At 54.8% G+C, this 23,670-nt stretch overlaps 3 protein-coding genes and 1 non-coding gene across 15 annotated transcripts; 2 read left to right on the top strand and 2 right to left on the bottom strand.

Moving 5' to 3' along the window:
• The first annotated feature begins 825 nt into the window (after positions 1 to 825).
• On the top strand, positions 826 to 9,632 carry PLK3 (polo like kinase 3). Of its 2 annotated transcripts, XM_072724175.1 has the most exons (15): positions 828 to 5,029; positions 5,239 to 5,346; positions 5,435 to 5,551; positions 5,691 to 5,820; positions 5,901 to 5,988; positions 6,761 to 6,856; positions 6,947 to 7,145; positions 7,262 to 7,385; positions 7,582 to 7,673; positions 7,916 to 8,009; positions 8,143 to 8,226; positions 8,321 to 8,483; positions 8,624 to 8,753; positions 8,915 to 9,028; positions 9,122 to 9,632. In XM_072724175.1, exons 1-15 carry the CDS (start codon positions 4,415 to 4,417, stop codon positions 9,311 to 9,313), a joined length of 2,346 nt encoding a protein of 781 aa, XP_072580276.1. In that variant the 5' UTR covers positions 828 to 4,414; the 3' UTR covers positions 9,314 to 9,632. The 2 variants fall into 2 exon arrangements, with proteins under 2 accessions (XP_072580277.1, XP_072580276.1); XM_072724176.1 differs by lacking the exon at positions 6,761 to 6,856 and having other exon boundaries at positions 826 to 5,029.
• Positions 9,533 to 12,076, bottom strand: DYNLT4 (dynein light chain Tctex-type 4). Of its 5 annotated transcripts, none has more exons than XM_072724182.1 (3): positions 11,413 to 12,076; positions 10,626 to 10,681; positions 9,533 to 10,316 (listed from the first exon to the last, which is right to left on the bottom strand). In XM_072724182.1, the coding sequence occupies exon 3, from the start codon at positions 10,303 to 10,305 to the stop codon at positions 9,646 to 9,648; it is 660 nt and encodes a 219-aa protein (XP_072580283.1). In that variant the 5' UTR covers positions 10,306 to 10,316; positions 10,626 to 10,681; positions 11,413 to 12,076; the 3' UTR covers positions 9,533 to 9,645. The 5 variants fall into 5 exon arrangements, with proteins under 5 accessions (XP_072580283.1, XP_025847769.1, XP_025847767.1 ...); XM_025991984.2 differs by having other exon boundaries at positions 10,626 to 10,698; positions 11,413 to 11,897; XM_025991982.2 differs by lacking the exon at positions 11,413 to 12,076 and adding an exon at positions 11,085 to 11,399 and having other exon boundaries at positions 10,626 to 10,698.
• A 150-nt stretch (positions 12,077 to 12,226) lies between these two features.
• Positions 12,227 to 17,301, top strand: BTBD19 (BTB domain containing 19). Of its 7 annotated transcripts, none has more exons than XM_072724180.1 (9): positions 12,230 to 12,766; positions 14,049 to 14,262; positions 14,421 to 14,514; positions 14,717 to 14,735; positions 15,520 to 15,583; positions 15,684 to 15,752; positions 15,830 to 15,961; positions 16,064 to 16,189; positions 16,274 to 17,301. In XM_072724180.1, exons 1-9 carry the CDS (start codon positions 12,681 to 12,683, stop codon positions 16,406 to 16,408), a joined length of 939 nt encoding a protein of 312 aa, XP_072580281.1. In that variant the 5' UTR covers positions 12,230 to 12,680; the 3' UTR covers positions 16,409 to 17,301. The 7 variants fall into 7 exon arrangements, with proteins under 7 accessions (XP_072580279.1, XP_072580278.1, XP_072580281.1 ...); XM_072724179.1 differs by lacking the exons at positions 14,421 to 14,514; positions 14,717 to 14,735 and adding exons at positions 14,350 to 14,403; positions 15,022 to 15,048 and having other exon boundaries at positions 12,235 to 12,766; positions 14,118 to 14,262; positions 15,524 to 15,583; XM_025991977.2 differs by lacking the exons at positions 14,421 to 14,514; positions 14,717 to 14,735 and adding exons at positions 14,350 to 14,403; positions 15,022 to 15,048 and having other exon boundaries at positions 12,240 to 12,766; positions 15,524 to 15,583.
• Positions 17,302 to 22,356: 5,055 nt separating this feature from the next.
• LOC112915081 (U5 spliceosomal RNA) lies at positions 22,357 to 22,471 on the bottom strand. The gene has a single exon (XR_003233981.1). It is a non-coding gene; the product is annotated as a U5 spliceosomal RNA (small nuclear RNA).
• Positions 22,472 to 23,670: the final 1,199 nt, after the last annotated feature.

Here is a 23,670-nt window from a genome sequence, read left to right as displayed (position 1 = left end):
CACCCAGGGAGTCCCTCAACTGGTGTTTTTAAGAGAAGAAGAGATTAGGACACACAGAGAAAAAGGTCATGTAGATAAAGGGGGATTAAGAGGTACAAATTTCCAGTTATAAAATAAATCAGTCACACAGATGGAGATTAATAGTACAACATAGGGAATGTAGTCAATATTACAACAATGTTGTATGGTGACACATGGTGACTACATTTACGGTGGTGAGCACTGAGTAATGTGTAGAATTGTCGAATCCATATGTTGTATACCTGAAACTAATATGATATGTCCATTATACTTAAGTTAAAGAAAAAAAAGATCACATGAAATCAAAGGGAGAAGACCATCATCTACAAATCAAGAGAGAGACCTCAAAAGATATGGTTAAAAACATTCAGGGGGGGATCCCTGGGTGGCGCAGCGGTTCGGCGCCTGCCTTTGGCCCAGGGCGCAATCCTGGAGACCCGGGATCGAATCCCACATCGGGCTCCCGGTGCATGGAGCCTGCTTCTCCCTCTGCCTGTGTCTCTGCCTCTCTCTCTCTCTCTCTCTGTGACTATCATAAATAAAAAAAAAAAAAAAAAAAAAACATTCAGGGGCACCTGGGTGGCTCAGTTAGTTGAGCCTCTGACTCTTGATTTTGGCTTGGGTTATGGTCTCAAGGTCAAATTTGGTGATTGAGCCCCCTCCCTCCCCTGCTCCTACTGAAGTGCTCTCTAAGATTTATTTTATTTTATTTTTTATTTTTTTTAAGATTTTATTTATTTATTCATGAGAGACACAGAGAGAGAGAGAGAGAGAGGCAGAGACACAGGCAGAGGGAGAAGCAGGCTCCATGCAGGGAGCCCGATGTGGGACTCGATCCTGGATCTCCAGGATCATACCCCAAGCTGAAGGCAGCGCCAAACCGTTTGGGGCATCGGGGCTGCCCTAAAATTTATTTTACAGAGAGAGAGAGACTGAGATCACAAGCAGGGGGAGCAGCAAGAGAGAGAAGCAGGCTCCCAGTTGAGCCGGAAGCCCAATGGGGGCCTGGATACCAGGCAGACACTTAAATGACTGAGGCACCCAGGTGCCCCTAAAATAAACAAAATCTTAAAAAGAACAATTCAACTAAGTAAATTTGAAGACCTAATTGGCTTTATTAAATGAGTCATGAGTCAGGCAGCCTCTCATCTAGCCAGTTGAGGCCCTCCTGCGGAGTTTGTACAAAATGGAAGTTTTCATAAGAAGGAGCGTGGGGCAGGAAAGTTAGAAGCAAAATAAAAGAAAGGATTGTTTTAGGTAAAGTCGCTTTCCCTTAGGAGGAAGAGCAGAGATCTTATCATGCAGATCACCTCATCTTTCTTTGGGGGACAGGAAGGCTTATGTGAAAGACTTACTGGCACCTATCAGAAAATTCCTGACAGGTTAGGATTTATATTTCTGGGGGAGGTGGAAACTGCACTTAGGTCAGGTATTAAGCCCTGGCTTGGTGACTTGGCCTGGCCCAAGGAACGCCATTTAAGGTCTGTGGTTTTCTTTCTTTCTTCTTTCTTTCTATCTCTTTCTTTCTTTCTTCCTCTCTCTTTTTAAAAGATTTTACTTATTTATGTTGTGCCCAAGATTGCGAATCCGAGGAACCACTGAGGAGCCGACACCAATGCAAACACACGAGGGTTTATTTACAAGCTCGAGCTTGGGTCCTAGTATACCCGACACAGCGGAGCAGGGACTTGGACCCCGAAGTGGATTACAGCTGGGTTTTTTATAGGCTGGTCTAGGGGATTTCCAGAAGGGATGGAAGAATTCTAAGATGGGACTTTCTACCACCGGCGTGGGCTCTGTTGTCTTTCTGATATGGGATTCTCTGCCAAGGGCAATTCTGAGCTCTGTTGTCTTTCTGATATGGGATTACCTGCCGAGGACATTGAGGACATTCTGCAGTTTTTCCCCTTAAAGTTCAGCTCTTATTCACAGGGACCTAAGATAGCTGTACTTGTGCTAATGCTAAACTTTAGGTGGGATGGCCTTAATTTTTCTCAGCCTCCACAATTTACTTGAGAGACAGCAAGAGCAAGAGCGAGAGCGAGAGTGAGAGAGAGCACAAAGGGAGAAGGAGGAGCAGGGAATCAGACTTGGGGACTTGATCCTAAAGCCCCAAGATCAAGCCTGAGCCGAAGGCAGCCGCCTAACTGACTGAGCCGCCCAGGCAGCCCTGTGGTTTTCTTTTTGACAGAATCAGCGTTACCAATCAATACCTTGATCTTGGACTTCCAGCCTTCAGAACTATTAGAAAATAAATTTCTGTTGTTTTAGCCACCTAGTGCATAGAATTTTGTTATGGCAGCCCTACCGAACTAATACAAAGGCTAATATAAATTTTGTTTTATTTTCCAAATATCAAATTGCAACACAAATGTGCCTTTTTTTCTTTTTTTTAAGATTTTATTTTTTTTAAAAAAATTTTAAAGATTTTATTTATTTATGAGAGACAGAGACAGAGACAGAGAGAGACAGAAACACAGGCAGAGGGAGAAGCAGGCTCCATGCAGAAGCCTGACGTACTCGTCCCAGGTCTCCAGGATCACACCCTGGACTGAAGGCGGCATTAAACCGCTGAGCCACCTGGGCTGCCCTTTTTAAGATTTTATTTATTTACTCATGAGAAACACGGAGAGGCAGAGACACAGGCAAAAGAAGAAGCAGGCTCCCCAAGGGGAGCCTGATGTAGGACTTGATCCCAGGACCCCAGAATCATGACCTGAGCCAAAGGCAGATGCTCAACCACTGAGCCACCCAGGTGCCCCCAAATATGCTTTTTCATATTACACATGCTTCAGCCCCATTTTGCCTGGAGAGCTTCCTTTCTGGCCTCACAACTACCATCTCCCCACTGGAAAATTGTTGACTTGTCTGATAAAACCAAACTCCTGACTATAGCACTTAAGCACCCCACTCCTCCTCATTCATCTGAGCTATTAGTCATTATCCCCATTTCAGGCTGTTTGGTTTCTCCCATCAGTGGCCCTGAAGGGCAAGGTTAGATGGCCTGATGAGGGGTTGAGTGGGCAGTCAACATGGAGGTAGGATGCAATGGAGATGACTGTGAAGGCAGGGAGGGCAGCAAGATACAGTGGCAGTGATCCATAATCCCAACCAGGGCGACTGCAACTCACATTAGGCTGTGAGGGGAAGATGGAGGGAAGTGGGTACTTTGTAGAGATGTTTATCTTTTAGAAGATAAAACTGACAGGAATTAGTTAGTTTGTTTTTTTAAGATTTTATTCCTTTACTTGAGAGAGAGAGAGAACACCTAAGAAGAGGGGAGGAACAGAGGGAGAAGAAGCAGCAAACTCCCCACTGAGCAGGGAGCCTGATGCATGGCTCATCCCAGGACCCTGGGATCCTGACCTGAGCCGAAGGCAGACACTTAACTCACTGAGCCACCTAGACACCCCTAGGAATTAGGTTCTAATAAATATTTGTTGACTCTCCTGGCTACTCTTTCTAAAGCAAGCTTTTTGGTTCCTCTTCTGTCCACTTCCTTCATAGCCTTTTCAAAGCCTGCGATGACCTTGCTCCTATACTTGTCTATTATTTGTTTCCATCTAAAAGCATGAATTAAACGAGGGCTGCCACCCTGAGGAGCCTTGTTCAGCCGGTGCTTGGCACTTAGCAGGTACTCCCCATTAACCTCCGAGCCTGAACGGCTTAATAATTGAATGGGACAGAGTGAGGGCAGAGAGGTGAAAAGGACAAGGCCAGGGGGAGGCCTGTGATAACTGGGACAAACACTCTGGAGGGGTTAAGACCCTACTTCTCTGCGTTTCTGGCCCTGGGAAGGGCGGGCATGAACTGGGGCGTCTAGAGGTCCACCTGGCTCCAGGACACCTGCGCAATTGTCTGTCACTAGATTTGGGAAGATCCCAAATCCGTCTTCGCTTTCTGGCTTTCTGACGGCTGATTTAAGGCAGTAGGTGTTTCCAGGCAAAGGGAATAGGGGACCCCGCCAGAACCTGAGAGCTAATTCTCAAGAATGTGGAGGAGGGTAGCAGAGGATGTGGCATGGCACATGGTAAAAAACCTTGAATGCTGGGCTGTTTGACCCCAAAACTCAGCGTGTCGGCCTCGCCCTTCCTTCCCCCCTCCCTTCCCGGTCGCAAGCCAGGCTCAGGAGTATGCAATTCTTCCCAAGCCCTAAAAGGGGGTGGTATCGGGCTGGGCCAGGGGACGCTGGTCGAGGGCTTGGGACCGACAGGAGGTCTCGCGCACTTAAAGGGGAGTGTTGGTGACGCCCCCTGGAGAAGGCGAGCGGCCCCCCTTTCCCCGCCCCGGCCCCGGCCTCTCCCTTCCCGCCAGCATCGCTAGTCCGTCTGGCTGCTTGGGGGAGCTCTCCAGATAGCCAGCCCCACTCGGACTTCAGAACTAGCCCCGAAAGATGGGGACAGAAAGGGACTCCCCTAAGCGGGCCTCTCGGTCACCGGGGCGCAGGGACAGGGCTTCGAAGGAAGGGCCGCCCCCGCAAGGCTCCCGGCGGCTGGGCGGCGTCCTTAAGGCGCGGGCAGCAGGCTGGGCGGGCAGCAGGCAGGGCGGGCAGCAGGCGGGGCGGGGGCGGGGCCTCGCGGTGACGCAAGGCCCGGGGGCGTGGCCTCCGGCGGACTCGCCGCCCGGGAGGGGGCGGGCTCTCGGTGACGGGCGCCGGGGAGGGGACAGGCGTTCATTGATAAAAACGCCGGGCTCCCCCCGGCGCGAGCGCAGAGTAGCAGAGCCCGGCAACGCCACGCGAGGCCGCGGCCCGGCGGAACCGAAACGAGCCGGGCCCGCGCTGCGACGCGCCGCCTGCATGGAGCCCGCCGCCGGCTGCCAGTCCCCGCGCCCCTTCCCGCGTGCGGCCGCCCCGCCCGCGCCCCCTGCCGGGCCCGGGCCGCCTGGGAGCCCCGGGCCGGGCCCCGCGCTGGACGTGCTGGCGGGGCCACCGGCGGCGGACCCGGGGCGCCTCATCACCGATCCGCGCAGCGGCCGCACCTACTTCAAAGGCCGCCTGTTGGGCAAGGTGAGCTGCGGGGCGGGGTGCCCTGGGGGCAGCGGGGGGCTCCTGCTGGCCTCCTGGACGGCGCCGGGTGGGGCCGGGGCGCTTGTCCGCGGCGCGGGGACGCGGGGACGCTTGTCCTCGGCGCGGGGACGCTTGTCCTCATCGAGGGGACGTCTGCGGGCCGGACGTGGCTGTCCTGGAGCGCTCCGCCTGATGCCCCCTCCCCGTAGGGGGGCTTTGCCCGCTGCTATGAGGCCACTGACACAGAGAGCGGCAGCGCCTACGCGGTCAAAGTCATCTCGCAGAGCCGCATCACCAAGCCGCATCAGCGCGAGAAGGTGGGCCCAGGCCCAGCGGACCAGGGGTGGGGTGGGGACAGCGGTCAGGGAGCCCTTGAGGGATGACCACCCGGCGCCCCCATTGCAGATCCTAAACGAGATTGAGCTGCACCGCGGCCTGCAGCACCGCCACATCGTGCGTTTCTCCCACCACTTTGAGGATGCGGACAACATATACATCTTCCTGGAGCTCTGCAGCCGAAAGGTGAGCGATGACTAGGAGAGGGGGCTAGGGAAACGGGGGCCTTAAGACCCGGAGCTGGAGCCCTGTCGTCTCCTCTGTGAGCACGAATGGAGGGAGGGTCAGAGGGTGGATCAGGGGCTGAAGCAGTGGCTCTCTGCAGTCCTTGGCCCACATCTGGAAGGCCCGGCACACTCTGTTGGAGCCAGAGGTACGCTACTACCTGCGTCAGATCCTTTCCGGACTCAAGTACTTGCACCAGCGGGGCATCCTGCATCGAGATCTCAAGCTGGGTGAGACTCCTGGGCCAGCACGAGTGGGGTCTGGGGAGGCAGAGAGAAAGGATTCTGACACACCTCTCTCCCCCATTCAGGAAATTTTTTTATCACTGAGAATATGGAACTGAAGATGGGGGACTTTGGGCTGGCAACCCGGATGGAACCCCCGGAACATAGGAAGAAGTGAGTGTTTGAGGAGAGGGGTGACCACAGTCTGTGTGACACAGATGACGTGTGTGACAATGAGTATGTATGTGGGAGGCACAATGACTACCTGATGTCTGTGTGTGTGTGATAGATGGGAAAGGGATGATGGGTCGTTTGGGAGGGGTTGGGGGGTGGAGGCGGCAGCCCGAGTCCCTAGGACTGCTGGAAAGGCTGAGGGGCCTTCCGGTGTTTGAGTCCCTGAGACAGATGGGGCTGTAAGGATCCAATGTGTAGATGGGGGAAGGTGACATTAGCAGTGTGTGTGAGACAGACTGAGTGTGGGAATGGCACGACATGCCACCCTGGATAAGAACACTCTGCTGTGGCCATGATGCCTAGGTGCGAGCGGCAACAGATAGCATGTGTGGCGGATGTGTGTTTTGGGGGGAATATGACAGCTGGTGTTGGTTTGTGTGTGGCACAGAGCATAGGAGGTGACAGCCTGTGTGGGTGTCTGACAGACGGGAGTGGGGGACTGAGGAAAGGATCCGTGAGGGACCCTTTGCTAACCGTGGAGGAGGGGGCTGGGGTGGGGGTCGAGGCCTCTGCCTGTGTGAGCAGCTGGGCCAGGCGGGTGGGCGGGGACTCAGCTGCCATCCCCAGCATCCATTGTCCCAGGACAAACAGAAGTTCTCTTGCCTCTGGTGACAGGCAGCTGCTTTGTCTGGACTCAGCAGAGGGGGCAGGGAAGGGGAGGGCTGGCCAGGCTGGGTCTGAAACTTCTGTCTTCCTCCCTATCCCTTTTCAGAACCATCTGTGGCACCCCCAACTATGTGGCCCCAGAAGTGCTGCAGAGACAGGGTCACGGCCCCGAGTCAGACGTGTGGTCCCTGGGCTGTGTCATGTGAGTCCCGGGTCATCTACTGCACCAGCGGGTGCATGGATGGGGTGTACCTTCCGCTTTACTCCTGCCCCCCTTGTCTCTGCCCTGCAGGTACACACTGCTGTGTGGGAATCCCCCCTTTGAGACAGTTGACCTGAAGGAGACGTATCGCTGCATCAAACAAGTTCACTACACACTGCCCGCCAGCCTCTCACTGCCTGCCCGGCAGCTCCTGGCTGCCATCCTTCGAGGTTCGCCCCAAGACCGCCCCTCAATTGACCAGATCCTGCGCCACGACTTCTTTACCAAGGTCTGTGGCTCCCCAGACATCTAAGTCAAGGCTGCATATTCCCAGGGGATTCAATGAGGGGAGGTGACAGGAGTCCTGGGGCCTCCCTTCTTTGCTCACATGCCTTTCCTCCTTAGGGCTACACCCCCGACCGGCTCCCTGTCAGCAGCTGCGTGACTGTCCCAGACCTGACACCCCTTAACCCAGCTAGGATTCTGTTTGTCAAAGTTACCAAGAGCCTATTTGGCAGGAAGAAGAAGAGTAAGTCTGGAATGTCCATGGTTTCCACTCTGTCCGGGTACAGAGTGGCAGGTCCAGCGGGTACAGTGTTACATATATTGTGGGGGTGAGAATATGAGTGCCTTTGAACCCCTGGGAGAGCATGTGCCCATCTGTATCCCTGCAGAAAGCCCGGGGGGATGGGCAGAACATGAGGGCTGTACCTTCCCCCACCCAGGTAAAAACTGTCCTGAGGAGCGGGACGAGGTCTCCTGTTTGGTGAGTGGCCTCACTCGGACGTCCATTGGCCATCAAGACGCCAGACCCGAGGTGAGCTACTCACATGGGTAGTGTGCCCTGACTCACTCTCACCCTAGCTGCTGTGCAAAGCCTGGGATAAAAGAAGCTAGTGAAGCATCTAGCCTCGTGGTGTCCTAATTGGCTGTGTCTCATTAGCCAGGCGGGGCTGACCTGGGGTGCCCCGGCTGCCAGGGCAAGGCAGGGCCGTGGACTCTCTCGAGGATTTGGATTTGGGGGCCTATCTCACTCCCTTCCCCTGCGCATCCCTCCAGGCTCCAGCAGCTTCTGGTCCAGCCCCACTCAGCCTGGCAGAGACAGCACCTGAAGACAGCTCACCCCGTGGGACACTGGCGAGCAGCGGAGATGGTGAGCAGCTGGGAGTTTGAGAGGTGCTAGGGTTGTTGGGGCTAAGCCCAGGGACCAGAGGGAAGACGTGTCAGAGACATGGCCTGTATCCTGGTGAACCACTGCCCAATTCCACGTGTTCTGTTCTCTTCAGGGTTTGAAGAAGGTCTGACTGTGGCCACAGTGGTGGAGTCGGCCCTCTGCGCTCTGAGAAACTGCCTGGCCTTCATGCCCCCAGGTAAGGTTGGGGTCCTGTATGGGTGAATGGTGGTTGGGAGTTCTTTGGCTGAAAGGTCGGGAACAGCTCCTCACTCGTTCCTCTTCCATGACAGCGGAACAGAACCCAGCTCCCCTTGCACAGCCAGAGCCTCTGGTATGGGTCAGCAAGTGGGTTGACTACTCCAACAAATTTGGCTTTGGTTATCAACTGTCCAGCCGCCGTGTGGCTGTGCTTTTCAACAATGGCACACACATGGCCCTTTCAGCCAACAGAAAGTAAGTGCTGTTATGGAGTGCCTTGAACCCAGGCTGTCGTGACCAGCACGTGTGCGCTCCTGCCCTTGGGTGTCCTGGGGTCTCCTGGGGACGGGCATTGGTGCAGGGCTCCTTCTGACCTTTTGTCTCCTCTCCTCCAGGACCGTGCACTACAACCCCACCAGCACAAAGCACTTCTCTTTCTCTGTGGGTGCTGTGCCTCCGGCCCTGCAGCCTCAGCTGGGTGTCCTCCGGTATTTTGCCTCCTACATGGAGCAGCGTCTCATGAAGGTGTGTGGATTGGAGTGGGACACACTGAGGATTGACACCTCCCGATCCCTTCCTGTTCCCCTTGCGGGAGGGGTGGAGGGCTCAGAGCTAGAGGCTGAGCCTCTAAGGGACACTTGGGGGGGGCTGACTCACATCAGCAAGTGACCTGCTCCCGCTCCCAGGGTGGAGACCTGCCCAGCGTGGAAGAGGTGGAGGTGCCGGTCCCTCCACTCCTGCTGCAGTGGGTCAAGACTGATCAGGCGCTCCTCATGCTGTTTAGTGACGGCACCGTCCAGGTGAGAACCGCAGATTCCGGGAGGGCCCGAAGGGGTGGTGCTGGGGCCGAAGCTGGCCCCAGGCCCTGATCAGTGCCATCCTTCTGTGCATAGGTGAATTTCTACGGAGACCACACCAAGCTGGTCCTCAGTGGCTGGGAGCCCCTCCTTGTGACTTTTGTGGCTCGCAATCGCAGTGCTTGTACTTACCTCGCTTCCCACCTTCGGCAGCTGGGCTGCTCCCCAGACCTGCGGCAGCGGCTCCGCTATGCTCTACGTCTGCTCCGGGACCGCTGCCCAGCCTAGGCCCTACCCTGCAGAGCAGGCCGTGGCCTAAAGCCTCAGGTCCAAGGCCTGTGCCTGTACGGCTCTGGCCCTGTCCCTTTGGTGCCTCACTGGGGGCTCTGGGCCGAATCCCCCAGGGAATCAGGGACCAGCTTTACTGGGGTCAGAGTCTGCCCATCCTAGCAGCCTCCTACCCCTTCTCCAAGAAAAGCCTGAGCCTTAGTCCCCAGCCAGGGGGCGTTATTTATGGACCACTTTTATTTATTGACGGACATTTATTTATTGGGATTGAGCCCCGGGGAGGGCCTCCTCCTGGGATAATAAACCGTTTTTTGCAGAACTTGGAGGCGTCCTCACTCGCAGTAGAGCCCGTGGACCATGGCCACGGCGAAGAGTGAGGCGTTGGTGAAGGTGGCGGAGGCCAGCCCGTCGCTCTCGGCGTCCCAGAGCGCGCGGCTGGCCACGTTCACGCCCTGGCCGGCGCGCGGCCCCAGCACCACGCCGCACACCAGCTTGTAGCGCGGGGGACAGAGCTCGCGCAGGCGCACTCGCAGCAGCTCGCACAGCTCCCGGGTCAGCGGCCCCGCCTCCGCGCCCGAGTAGCACGTGCTGCACAGCCGCGCCGCCAGCGCCGCCTCCAGCGAGCGCTGTACCCGAGCGGCCTCCCAGCGCTCCCCGGGCGCGGGCTCCGTGCGGTAGGAGGGCGCCGCTCGACGCAGGGGGGCCAGGGGCAACCCCAAGAAGCTAACCCTCGAGCCTAGGGGAGGCACTGGGCCCAGAGATGGTCGCCGGCCTCCGGGACCCGCGCCTGGTCCTGCCAGGGAGTTGCGACGTGAGAAGGACGAGGCTGGGCCCAGCACAGAGCCCCGGCGGGAGGACGGGCCCAGGCCTGCCAGGCGGGCCTCATCGATACTGGGCAGGTGGCCTGCAGGCCTCGCTGCTGGTAGTTTCGGGCCGGGATCTTTGGGAGTATCCTCCTCCTGGCGGCTGGGGGGCGCGGACCTGCCAGCCATGGACCTGTCGGCTGGAAGACCCACACTTGGGCAGGATGGCCTAAACTGGCCATCTTTGTACTCCATCCAGTCTTTCACTCAGCGATAAGGGTTTTTATCCCCTAACCCCTCCTTTTTTTTTTTTTTTTTTAAGATTTTATTTATTAATTAGAGAGAGAGGCAGAGACGCAGGCAGAGAGAGAGAGAGAGAGAAGCAGGCTCCATGCAGGGAGCCTGACGTGGGACTCAATCCTGGGTCTCCAGGATCACGCCCTGGGCTGAAGGCAGGCGCCAAACCGCTAAGCCACCCAGGCGCCCCCCCCCCCCCAACCCCTTCTTACCTGTGTTCTGGGGGCAGGTGAATCAAATAGTCCAGGGCTGCGTGGATTCCTAGGCGCTTAAAGGGGTTAAGGGCTGTCAGGGACATAAGGGGTGCTGCTCAGACTATCATCTTGGGCTAGCCCCTGCCCCCCTGAGCTTCACTTCTCCCTGGGCACGGTGGAGGTAGCTCTAAGTACACCTCCTAGTCTCCCTTCCCCCGGACTTCACCAGCAGAAGGAGAATGAATCCGACCTTTGCCCCAGTCTAGACAGTGGGCCTCACCAAAAGGAGTCACAGAGACCCTATCTCCTTCAACCCCGCAGATCCTTCTAGCCCCATAGGTTTTGAATCCGACTGTCTTCCAGCCCTACCTACTTCTGGGGTGGCTGACACAAAACTCGCCCCCACAACTGGCTGAAGCTGGAGGCAGGTGACTCAGGAAGTGCCTTCCTTCCTCTGCATTTGGCCTCTGGCCCTACCTCCAGAATCAGTTCTGGGATGAATGCCCTCTTCTCCCGAAACTTCTGAAACTCCCGCAGGCCCCTGAGTCACCGGCTGATTTTGGCTTCCAAACTCCTAGCTCCACAGCCTTGCCTGCCCAGCTGACCTGACCGGCAGGCAGGAGGGTAATGGCCTCTTGTGTTGGGAAGTTGCCCTGGGTTACCCGGCAGGCACTCCTGTTTGGTTCTCTCCTTCCAGTCCCGGCTCTGGATTAACCTGGAAGTGTTCCTACTGTACGCGTGCCTAGTGTGGGGTACCTGAGTCCTCAGGGAAGAGGATCACCAGGGCCCAGAACCCAGGGCATACCACTGCGGGGGAGGCGGGGGGCAGATATAGAGCGTGGCTCCCGGGGCTCTTGAGCTGCTGTCCATTTCTCTCCTTGGGAAGTCTGGCTCTTCAGTTGTGAGCAAGTTGCAGAAGCCTGGGATATGGGGAGAGCTTGAGCCTTCAGGGATGGCTGCTGGGGAATCAGGATCTGGGCCCACAGGAAGGAGAACGTCATGGCTCTTTCGTCTCCCCATCAGCCTCAACTGGGACAGACATTTCCGCTCCCTGTGCAGAGCTGGGGTGGGGTTTGGATGACTTCCTCAGCTCAGGGCTGTGTGCAGGGGGAGGGGAGGCCGGCAGCCTTGCTGATCGGAGCCAACCTGACGCAATGGTGGTGCAAGAGTGGTGACTGGACTTGGCAGGGAACCAGGGCCTGGCCTCCTGACCCCTGATGACCCAAGTGCCCTAGGGCTTGTCCCTAGCTGGCCACACCTTTTGTCCCCAGGACGCCACCCTCTAGCCGGGGTTGCATTTTAGGGATGACAAATTGCATTTTAGGGATGCCACAGGCCATGACGCCTCTGTCAGGGCTGACAGCTCCTCACCTGACCTCCCTCTGGAAGGCACAGGACTGCCCCCCTCCCAGATGAGCCAGTCTGGGCTCTGAAAACTCCATGGGGGTGAGGAAGTTCCCTGTTGAGAGGGGTTCCCCAAGCCTGGCTAATCTGATCCTGACCCTGTGTGCAAGTGGGGGGAGGGGAGAGGGGCAGGGAGTTTGAACCCCAGACAGGCAGGGGCTTGGGTGCTAAGACCCTCCACTCAGCTTCCCACCCCTCTGAGGCCTGAAGTTTACCCGGGGCCTGTGGGAGATGGGTGGGGCCTCTCAAGCTGGGCTCCAGTTTCCGTGGAAACCCACAGGCTTCCCACCCACTGCTGCCTGGGCAGGCTCCCAGCTGGGGCCTCATCCGCTGCCAGGCTCTCCTCCCCAGTCCAGTCTGCTCCACCCTCAGCCTCTCTAGGCCCCCTCCCTGGGTCCCCATCCCCTAGCTCAGCCTCTGGCCTCTTCCACTGGCCTCTGATGCCTTCTTAGGGAAGCTGGGCCTCTCCTGCCCCATCCCTAAACTTTAGCTTCTCAGGAAACAGGCTTTCCCAGCTCCTGCCCCTCCCTCTCAGGCCTTTCTAGTCTCACACCAGCTGCTGGGCCTGGCCAGGCCTCCTGCTCCTTCCCACCTACCACCTCCCTAGACCAACAGACAACAGGCCTCCTAGGCTATTGTTCTACTTGCTTACTCCCCACACCCCACCCCATGGAGACCCCAGGACTGGTTGTGCAAGGGGAGGCTGCATCCTTTTCCACAGCACTCCGAAGCCTGCTCAACAATCCCCAATACAGGTGAGGGGGTGGGCTGTCTGTGGGGTTTCCCTAACTGGCTCTGCTGGGCCCCATGACCCCCGAGGAAGCCTTGGGTACACAAGCGGTGGGGAAGACAATCCTCCCTGGTGCACTCAGTCTGGGGAAGTCAAGTGTGGAGAACGGCTACAGGTCACTCAGCGTCCTTGATGTCCTGAGAACCAGAGGTGGGAGGCGGGGGGGGGGGGGGGGGGGGGGGGGGGGCTGCAGCCCAGAGCAGCTGTGTGACTTCAGGCAAAGGCCTTTTTTGGCTTTTGAGCTCCTGGCAGAGAAGAGCCCTTTGCCCCCTGGATCCTGAGAGATGGGATGTAACTTGAATCCCTCCCTGGGAGGCAGAGGAGCAGATGACCCTGTTCTGAGAACTGGGGATTCACAAGAGGAACAAAGCTCAAGGGACTGAGTGAGCCAGAGCCTCAGACAGGACGTAGGGTGCTGCCTAGAGCTCACTGCCCAGGATGCTGGTGGTGTCTGCAACAAGGGATAGAAGATGGGGAGCAGGGCTGGTCAGAATTCTAGTTCTAGTGTACCTCTCTGTCCCCCCTCCCTGGAAGCTCGGCTCCTCCTCAAGGGCTGGTGACTCCTGTAACCCTACTGCTTTGGGGATTACAGTCTGGTCTGAGTAGTGGGAACCCCTGGCCTTGGACCAGGGACTAGGAGGCTCCAGAAGCTCAAGCTTCATTTCCTGCCTCCTACCCCCTATGCTGTTGGGAGGCCCAGAGGCTGGGGCAGGAAGTGATTGTGAAGATGGAAAATGTGGTCTGGTCTCATGATGGTGTATCGCTGCCATGTCTGTCTGCAGCCAGTGCACTCTGTGCCCCAGCTCCCCACCCCCTCCTGCGTGGAGGAGGCTGAGAAAGGCTGAGTTTGCAGTCTATGGAGGAGGAGCCAAGAAGAGCCTCCTTTGCCTCAAGAGCAGGCTAGGGTGGAGGGGGGTAGGTAGGATCAATGTTGCATCAGCCTTGGCGCCCCCTCAGTGATCAAGTGTAGCCACCTCCTCTAAGAACTGAGGGTTTGGGATTAAGATCTCATTCCATGGATGAGAAATTTGAGATTCAAAGGTATAAAGTCACTTGCCCAAGGGGCCATCCGGTGGACCTGGGACTAGAATCCAGAAACGTGTATCCCAGGCCTTTGGCTAGAAGATGAAGACCTGGCCCTTAGGACGGATAAGGAAATGAAGGCCCAGGGTGGGCAGAGGTGAAGCCCAGAGGTTGTACCCAAGATGCTGGCCTCTTCTTCCCTGGTTCTCTCCCCTTTCCCACAGTGATGTTTGCTTTGTGGTCGGTCAAGAGCGGCAGGAGGTGTTTGCTCACCGGTGCTTGTTGGCCTGTAGATGCAACTTCTTCCGAGGACTTCTTGGCCCAAAGCTGGGCCCCGGGATGCCTAGCCCTGTGGTGCTAAGCACCGTGCCAGCTGAGGCCTTCCTGGCAGTGCTGGAGTTCCTGTACACCAACAGTGTCAGGCTGCACCGCCACTCTGTGAGCCCATCGGGCATGGGGCTGGGGGCCTGGGGGGCAGGGGGAGGGGCAGGGAAACTCCCACTCCCCCAACCACCCACTCTGCAGGTGCTGGAGGTGCTGACCGCGGCTGTGGAATATGGGCTGGAGGAACTGCGAGCGGTGGGTTTATATGGCAGGCCCGGGTCTCGTTTCGCTTTCCTCCCATGGGCTCAGTTCACACCCTGCCTCACACACACTGTGGCCTGCAGAGGAACGTGTACCAACACACAAGTATGGATATCTCTGTGTAAATAGGCACGTTATATGTGCCTGTGTGCAAGAGGATGTGTGCGTGCTGTGTGTGTGCGCAGTAGGGGCACGTGGGGTATTTAGGGCCAGTGCAGTAGATTCCAGGGTAAGTCAGCCTTGATCCTTGTCCTTCAGAGAGACACACGGAAACTCTTAACCCGGGGGCCTAAGAAGGGTGGTAGAGGAAGGTATGTGGTGCTGAGACTCTACCAAGGGTCTCAGCCATCAGGGAGAAAAGGAGGGAAGCTTCCTGGGAGGAGGAAACTTGTGTTAGATCAAGTAGAACAGGTCGGAGTTTGCTCGGAGGGGGGAGTGGAAAGGTGGCATTCTGGTCACTGAGGCACAAAAGGAGCTAGGGAGCCATTTAGTGTGGCCGGACCAAGAGTTTGAGAGGAGGAGAGACAGAGGAGATCGGAAAGGGAAGCCAGGGCTAGATCACAAAGGACCTTCAAGAATTTGGACTTTTTTTTTTTTTTTTTTTTTACCCAGAGGGCACGGGTTCACTGGAGGTTTCAGGTAAGGGAGTGAGGGTTTGGAGGTAATGGGTGAGGTGACTGGGAGAGATGGGAAGGGCTCCCCAGTGCGCTAGGGATGAGTAGCGGTGGAAACTCAAGAGAGCAGTGCGTGATTAGTAGAACTGGAATGACCCAGCATTTTTCTGGGTGTGAGCGTGAAAGGGACAGGTCATGATGAAATTCAAGTTTCTGGCTTACAACCAAAAGGTCTCTGAGTAGGAGGGGAACAGGTGGAAGAAGACAAATGTCCTCAGAGAAAAGGAGAGTGGATTTTCACAAGGCTTGCATCTAGTTTGATTATTGGGGAATGTGCTAGAAGGTAGACTGCTGCTAGCCTCTAATCCCTTCAGGCTTGCCAGGTCTCAGCCCCTGGTGATTCCTCGCCTCCCCTGGCTGTTAAGCTCACTGCTTCTGGGGTGAGGCCAGGGTCTTGGAACAGACACGCCTCCACATAACCCACTTTCATTTGTTTCCAGCTGTGCCTGGAGTTTGTGGTGAAGGTGATGGATGTGGAAATGGTCTGTGAGGCCTTGCAGGTAGGTGTTGCTGGACGGGCTTGTAGGTGGGCCTCGGCGTGGAGGCCCGGGCCACATGGCCTTCCTGCCTCCAACCTGCCGCCCTTCCTTCTGTTCCCAGGTTGCCGTGACCTTTGGCCTGGGAGCCCTGCAGGAGCGTTGCGTAGCCTTCATAGAGGCCCACAGCCGGGTATCGCTCCCCATCTTCATCACCCCAAACCCGCACACCTCACTTGACTCCCCCCTGACTCATTCATGGACCCACAGGAGGCGCTCCGGACCCGCGGCTTCTTGGAGCTGTCGGCGCCCGCCTTGCTGCCCCTGCTGCGCAGCGACAGGCTCTGCGTGGACGAGGCCGAGCTGGTCCTGGCCGCCCGGAGCTGGGCGCGCGTCGGCGCGGTGAGCGGGGGCGAAGGGGACCCCGCCCTGGGGCTGCGGGAGGAGGCTGGGGCGCAGGAGCCAGGTACCCCGCCCGTCCGGGCTTAGGGCTGGCGTTCGCAGGCCGTGCTGGAGCGGCCTGTGGCCGAGGTGGCGGCCCCGGTGGTGCGGGAGCTGAGACTGGCCTTACTGGCCCCGGCGGAGCTGAGCGCCCTGGAGGAGCAGAACCAGCGGGAGCCGCTCATCCCGGTGCGGACGCGGGGGATGCCGCGGGCCAGGGTGGGCGGGCGAGGGTGTCCCACCGACTCCGCGGTGACCGGCCTTCCCCTGCAGGTGGAGCAGATCGTGGAGGCGTGGAAGTGCCACGCTCTGCGGAGAGGGGATGCGACCCGGGGCGCCCCGTGCCGCCGCCGGAGGGGGACCCTGCCCCGGGAGCACCACGGCTTTCTGGATCTGCCCCTTAAGTGACCGAAGGCCGCGATTCGCGGGGAATTCTGGGCCTGTCCCAAACTACAGCTCCCAACATGCCTGGCGCTCAGAGGGGGCTTCCGCCCCCAGCATGCCCTGCGAGCGGGGGGCGGGAAGAACGGCTGTCTGCCCAGGGCGGGGCCCAGCGATTCCCAGCGCCTTACCCTGGCTCTGTCCCGGGGCTCTAGCCGCGCTGCCCCCCGCGCGTTTACTTCCGTAACCCCCACATGTTTTCAGCTCTGCTCCCTCTTTATTCCAGACCTGCTTCTTGAAGCTCTCTCTCCAGATCCCCGACACTCAGTCCAAGTCGAGCTGCCTTCTCATCTTCCCCAATTCCGCCCCCATCGTGTTTCTCATCCACGTGGGTGCCCCAGCCAGAAACCTGCATCTCGGCCTTGCCTTGTTCCTCTGCATCACAGCTGCCTCCTGCAGCTTCCACCTTCTAAGAGACCGAAGGGTCGCTGAATGTACCAACCCAAAATATGCCTCTTTGGGCTAACGATTATTTTAAGCTGGTTGTTTTGAGAAACAGTGGAAGCTCTGGAAACAGAGTAGAAGTTACCCTTTTGTAAGGGAAATTTATATTTAAAAAGGAAATCTCCATTTATAAGGGTGTCTCATTCTTGTGCCAGGAAAAGGATGATGAACTCACAGGAGGATTTTAGCGGAGAAGGCCCCCACTGAAATCTGCTTAACAAACCTCCTGTTGTTTACTGTGCTTTTCCTCGTAGCTTCCCCATAACTATCCTCCCTACACTTTTCTTTGCTCTTTAGCTTAAGATGTTTTTTTAGCAGGTATTTCAGACCGCTTTGGGGAGCCACTCATTTTTCCCTGGGTATCTTCCATGTACACTGAGATATACATACTAATAAACTTGTTTTTCTCTTGTTAATCTCTTATTACAAGGGTCTCTTCCAAAGCTCAGAGAGTAGAGGGGAAGTTATTTTTCCTCCCCTACGAGATCTTTCCAGTTGGTTCCGTTTTCTTAGCTTTAGTTCACCCATTTTTTTTTTTTTAAGATTTATTTATTAGAAAGTGCACATGAACAGGGAGAGGGGCAGAGGGAGAGGGAGGAACAGACTCCCTGCTGAGCATGGAGACTGACATGGGGCTCGATCCCAGGACCCTGAGATCATGACCTGAGCCAAAGTCAGACACTTAACTGAGCCATCTAGGTGCTCCTAGTTCACCTAATCCTGCATGTGTTAAGAATTAATGCAACAAGCTCATAATAGTCTTACTGCCTTCACTCCAGCACACTGCCTCTGCACCTGTCATGCCCCATTTCCCACCCTGCAGCCAGACTTAAGATTGTTAGCCCTATTCCCCTTATTAAGTCACTCAACATCCCCATTCCTCTCAGCACAAAATACACTCTATTTCACTTTCAGGACACTCCGAATTACTAGTGGTAATCTCTCAAATACTACCTTTGCATAAAATCACTGGTTCTGAAGGCAGTAGTCCTCTGGCTGTGCATTCACTCTTCATTATTGAAGACTCCCCATGCTCCCTCTTTAATTCATTATGAATTTTGTCTTCCTGAAGGTCTGAATCTCCCTGAAGAAAGATCCCTGGGCCTAGAGTGGTGCTTTCTGCATTTCTTATTCCCCAGTCCCTGTCATGTAATCAGTACTCTGTAAATGTTCAATGAGGACTTTATTTCCATATTTAAATGCTCTTTTATTCCATAAAGAGTTTAAAAGAGCTGTAAAACAAGACACTATCGATCTAAAATGAGGAACAGTTGATTAGAAGAAAATATGGTTAAACATCTGTCTCAGGGATTTTTTTTAATTTTTTAAAAAAATTTATTTACTTATGATAGTCATACAGAGAGAGAGAGAGAGAGAGAGAGAGAGAGAGGCAGAGACACAGGCAGAGGGAGAAGCAGGCTCCACGCACCGGGAGCCCGATGTGGGATTCGATCCCGGGTCTGTGGGATTCGATCCCGGGTCTCCAGGATCGCGCCCTGGGCCAAAGGCAGGCGCCAAACCGCTGCGCCACCCAGGGATCCCTGTCTCAGGGATTTTATACAAAAATATGTTGCACATGAATTAAAGATAGGCATTTGGCATTATCTCTTATGACTGAAAATGTGGTTACTCAGAGTACCACATGACAGCATTGTTTGGATAATGAAAATTGAAAATAAACGATGTCCTGGTTTAACCTAGAAGACTGATTGGTATATTCTCACCGTGATATAAAAAGATATCTGTGACCTTTGAAAAAAGTTCAGTGCAGACCAATCAAAGCATGATCCCTTTTGCCAAAAGAAAAGGTAGCATAGGGGAGGAAGAAATTTTCCTTGCCCACCTTAGGGTTCCTGGTTGGGTCTGAAAATTAAACCGACAAAGACAGATTAACAGGAGAAAAGCATACAAATTTATTTAAGATGTTTCCTTTATTATTTATTTATTTCAGTAATCTCTACACCCAAGGTGGGACTCATAACCCCGAGGTCAAGAGTCGCATACTTCTCCAATTGGGCTAGCCCGGCACCCCAATATAAGTTTTAGTGATATGGGAGTCTTCATAAGGAAATGAAGACCAGAAGAAATGGTTCAACCTTAGTACTTTTATGCTAGATTTGATAAGAATGGAGAGTCATGGAGGAATATAATGGTTTAAGGTATGACGTAGGGGTGTCTGGGTGGTTCAGTAGGTTAAGCATCTGCCTTGGGCTCAGATCATGATCCCAGAATGGAGACCTTGATTGGGCTCCTGTTCAGTCGGCTTCTTTCTCTCCCTCTCCTTTTGCCCTTCCCCCTCAGTTCTCCCCCCCTCTCTCAAATAAATAAACTCTTAAAAAATTTTAAGAGTATGAGGTATGCAGGAAACTGAGCAAGGTCTGTTTGTTTAGATTCTTCTTGGAGTCCTTTTGACTTTGGATAAGGATGACTCCGTGCCTCCAGTATAGGAGGGCAGGGCTCACTTGGGGGTTTTATGACCTGTTTCAAGGTAGAAGGGAGGGCAGCCTGGGTGGCTCAGTGGTTTAGCGCCGCCTTCAGCCCAGGGCCTGATCCTGGAGACCCAGGATCGAGTCCTATGTTGGGTTCCCTGTATGGAGCCTGGTTCTGTTTCTGCCCACCCCTCCTCTGTGTCTCTCATGAATAAATAAAATCTGAAAAAAAAAAAAAAGAGTTTGGAGGGACGCTTGGGTGGCTCACCGGTTTAGTGCCTGCCTTTAGCCCAGGGCATGATCCTGGAGTCCTAGGATCGAGTCCCACGTCAGGCTCCCTGTGTGGAGCCTGCTTCTCCCTGTGCCTGTGTCTCTGCCTCTGTGTGTGTGTTTGTGTGTGTGTGTGTGTGTGTGTGTCTCATGAAAAAATAAATAAAATCTTAAAAAAAAAGGGGGGGGGGGAAGGGAGGGTGTCAGGGTAGGATGGGGAGGTGAGTTCCTGGTTTTTCAAATAGCTTAAAAATATTCAATATGCAGGGGAAGCCCTGGTGGCGCAGTGGTTTGGCGCTGCCTGCAGCCTGGGGTGTGATCCTGGAGACCTGGGATCAAGTCCCGCTTTGGGCTGCCTGCATGGAGCCTGCTTCACCTTCTGCCTGTGTCTCTGCCTCTTTCTGTGTCTATGAATAAATAAATAAAAGCTTTAAAAAATATATTCAATATGCTAAGGTACTGTGTTTTGGGGTAGCATGTGCTGAACCCCACTAGTAGTATAGTGATCAAGAGTACGTCTCTTCTGGAGCGAGGATGCCTGGGTGTGAGTCCTAGCTCCACCATTTTGGAGCTTCGTGACTTGAATGAGAGTCTGTAACCTTTCTGTGCCTCAATTTCCTTAAAGTGGAGCTAATAACAGAATCTACTTACTTAGTAGGGTTTTTAGGAAGATTGATTTTGTAAAGTGCTAAGAACCATTCAGATTATCTTTGTATATGTGTTTAGAAAAGAAATCCAAACACACATACAAATCAAATTCATTAACTTGCTCCACAAATATTAAGTGCTTGTGTGAGAGGCACTGATTTAGGATCATGGAATCCATCAGAGAACAAGTCAGGTAAAGTCCTTGCTCGCCGAGCTTACATTTTAGGAGAAACATACAGCAGACAAGTTAATGTAGGAAACAATTTCAGGGATAGTTTGTATTCTGCAGAAAAATAAAACAGGTTAATAGGATAAATCATGGTGTGGTGGGAGCTGGCCTGCTTCATACAGGGTGGTAAGGCTGAAGGAGAAAGGGTGTGAACCCCGTGTCCTGGGAAGCCATCTGGAGGGGTTCATGCAGGAGTGGAGTGTGTGATCAGATTGACATTCAAACAATTTTTGTGTTGGGGCACCTGGGTGGCTCAGTAGGTTAAGCGTCCAACTGGTGATTTTGGCTCAGGTCATGATCTCGTGGGTCCAGAGACCCCACAGTGCGGGGCTCCATGCTCAGCTGGGAGTCGCTTGGGATCCTTGCCCTCCCACCCTCCCCCCACTTGCATGTGGCTCTCTTGCTCAAATAAATCTTTAAAAAAAAAGGCAATACTTTTTTTTTTTTTAAGATTTTATTTAGGGGATCCCTGGGTGGCGCAGCGGTTTGGCGCCTGCCTTTGGCCCAGGGCGCGATCCTGGAGACCCGGGATAGAATCCCACATCGGGCTCCCGGTGCATGGAGCCTGCTTCTCCCTCTGCCTGTGTCTCTGCCTCTCTCTCTCTCTCTGTGACTATCATAAATAAATAAAAAATAAATAAATAAATAAAAAATAAAAGATTTTATTTATTTATTCATGAGAGACACACAGAGAGAGAGAGAGAGAGAGAGAGAGAGAGAGACAGACACACAGGCAGAGGGAGAAGTAGGCTCCATGCAGGGAGCCCGATGTGGGACCCCATCCCGGGTCTCCAGGACCACGCCCTGGGCTGACAGCAGTGCTAAACCGCTGAGCCACCCGGGGTGCCCAAGATGGCATTTTCTTAAAGCCAAAGAATTAGGGGCACCTGGGTGGCTCAGTGAGGCGTCTGCCTTCAGCTCAGGTAGGTCATGGGGCCCTGGTCCTGGGATTGGGGCCCCATGTAGGGCTCCCTGCTCAGTGGGGAGTCTGCTTCTCCCTGTCCTTTTGCCTGCTGCTCTCCTTGCTTGTTTTTTTTTTTCTTTCTCTCTCAAATAAATACAATCGTTAAAAAAAAAAAAATTAAATGATCTCCCTCGCAAAGAAGATGCAGATAGGTGGGAAGAGCTAGGCCTAAAATCCGAGGACACATTTGGCGGCCAGCCCTACCCATTCTGTCATAGTGTAGGGCACACCACTGAGACTGTCAATTACTACCCAGTTATATTACTTGCCCCTTTTTTTTTTTTTTCCCAGTGCTTAGCTCTACTGGTAAATTAAGCCCCTATTACGGTAAGGAACCTGGTATCTTCGGGATGAAAACAGGGCTAGTGGGAGAGCTGGGTGGGGGTAAGCCACTGGGGAGGTCATATCCAACTGCTGGGGGACAACTGGGGAGTCTGAGGGCAGGTGCGAACTGTTTACCCCCTTTCTGCTGTATCTCAAGCCACGCAGGAACATACCATAAGAGATTATATATATATATAATTTTATTTATTCATATGAGAGAGAGAGAGAGGCAGGCAGGGACACAGGCAGAGGGAGAAGCAGGCTCCATGCAGGGAGCCTGACGTGGGACTCGATCCCGGGTCTCCAGGATCACGCCGTAGGCTGAAGGCAGGTGCTAAACCTCTGAGCACCCAAGGATCCCCAACATACGAGATTCCTACCTTCTGTCCTGTTCGCCTCACCAGAAAGAAGTTGGAACGACCCACAGTCGACCGCTTCAAGAAACCCACACAGCGAAAAGAATTTTAAAGAGAAGCGACCCACAGGAAAGCACCTAACAGCGCAGACCGGAAATGACTGAACTACGTACAGCACCACGACTTACCTCCCGACGTACGAGCTTTAACTTCCCACGTCCGTAGTTCTGCTTTTCGAACCGAGAAAGGTGAGCCTCGTGAGCTGAGGCCTCAAAAAATTGGGTAAAAACTCATAACTGTTCCTCTCCACGGAAATCTTTAGTAAAAGGCGAAAGATTTATGCGATATGAAGAGAAACCAGAGTGTGTGGTCGTGTTTTGCTCGGAAGCCCCTAGAGCCAGACAACACTCGGCACAGTTATGGTTGTTCCGTGTCCGCAGGGTTCGTGCTCCCCGCCCGGAATTTGTGGGGAGCACATTGTTTCTGGCAGGCAGCGTGCCCGGCGACACTGCACAAACCTCCGTGGGGCTGGACCTCAAGCAGCGTGAAACTGCCTTTTCGTGGTGCACCATGGGTATGCAAATCACGGGCGCCCCGGGCCGCGGAGACGCCGCCGGGGACCTCAGGCGGCAGCGCTCGCTCCTTGCCCTGCGGTCTGCGTGGGCACTCGCGCCGGGCTTGCTCTCAGTGAGGAGTGCTCCCCGCTGGTGCCCGGCCCTATACCGGGGCTGGGGTTGTTAGTCCCAGTGCTTGGGGTGCCGTCTAATGGCAAACCTGCAGCGATCCCCCGGCCCCCATCCCGGGACAGAGCAGGAGCGCTAGGGCAAAGACACCCGGGGATCCCGGGACCTCCTGGGAGGCAGGTCACGACCCCTCCTGCAGGAGGTGGCATCCGGTTTATATTACTGGCTGTTCCATCCAGGAGGAAAAGAGGGTGCAGTCCGGTGAATGATGGGGGGTGCTCAGGGAGCCTTGGCCTGCCTAGGGTGTGGTGCGCCTGAATGAGGGGGGGGTCTGGCTGGGCCCCAGGAGTGCCGGTGAGCGCGAGGCTACAGAGAGCTGCGCCTGGAAGGGGCTCAGATTTCATCCTGTCCGTGATGCCACCCAGGGTGGGCTGCCCGGCACACCCCAGGACTTGTCTTTGAGACTGAATGTGATTCGTGCCCCTGGACTGACCATTCTTGGGATGGCCCAACTTCAAGTGCCTGGGATCAGCTCAGTTGCTGCCACACCAGGACACCCTTCTGTGTTTCAGGGTCGGAGCCGAAACCTTCAGCACAGCTAGTATCTGTACAAACTACAAAACCAGAGAGCACCGGGGAGATGCTGGGCTCTTCCTTACATCAATGATTTCATTAAAAATCATGAGAAAAGGGGGATCCCTGGGTGGCTCAGCGGTTTGGCGCCTGCCTTTGGCTCAGGGCGTGGCCCTGGAGACCTCGGATCAATTGAGTCCCACGTCGTCGGGCTCCCTGCATGGAGCCTGCTTCTCCCTCTGCCTGTCTCTGCCTCTCTCTCTAAATAAATAAATCTTTAAAAAAAAAGATTAAAAAAAAATAAAAATC

This window comes from Vulpes vulpes, chromosome 10 (genome assembly GCF_048418805.1).
Source record: "Vulpes vulpes isolate BD-2025 chromosome 10, VulVul3, whole genome shotgun sequence".
Lineage (NCBI taxonomy): Eukaryota > Metazoa > Chordata > Mammalia > Carnivora > Canidae > Vulpes > Vulpes vulpes.
Note: the sequence above shows the minus strand (reverse complement) of the source record. Positions and strands in the feature narration are given on the sequence as shown.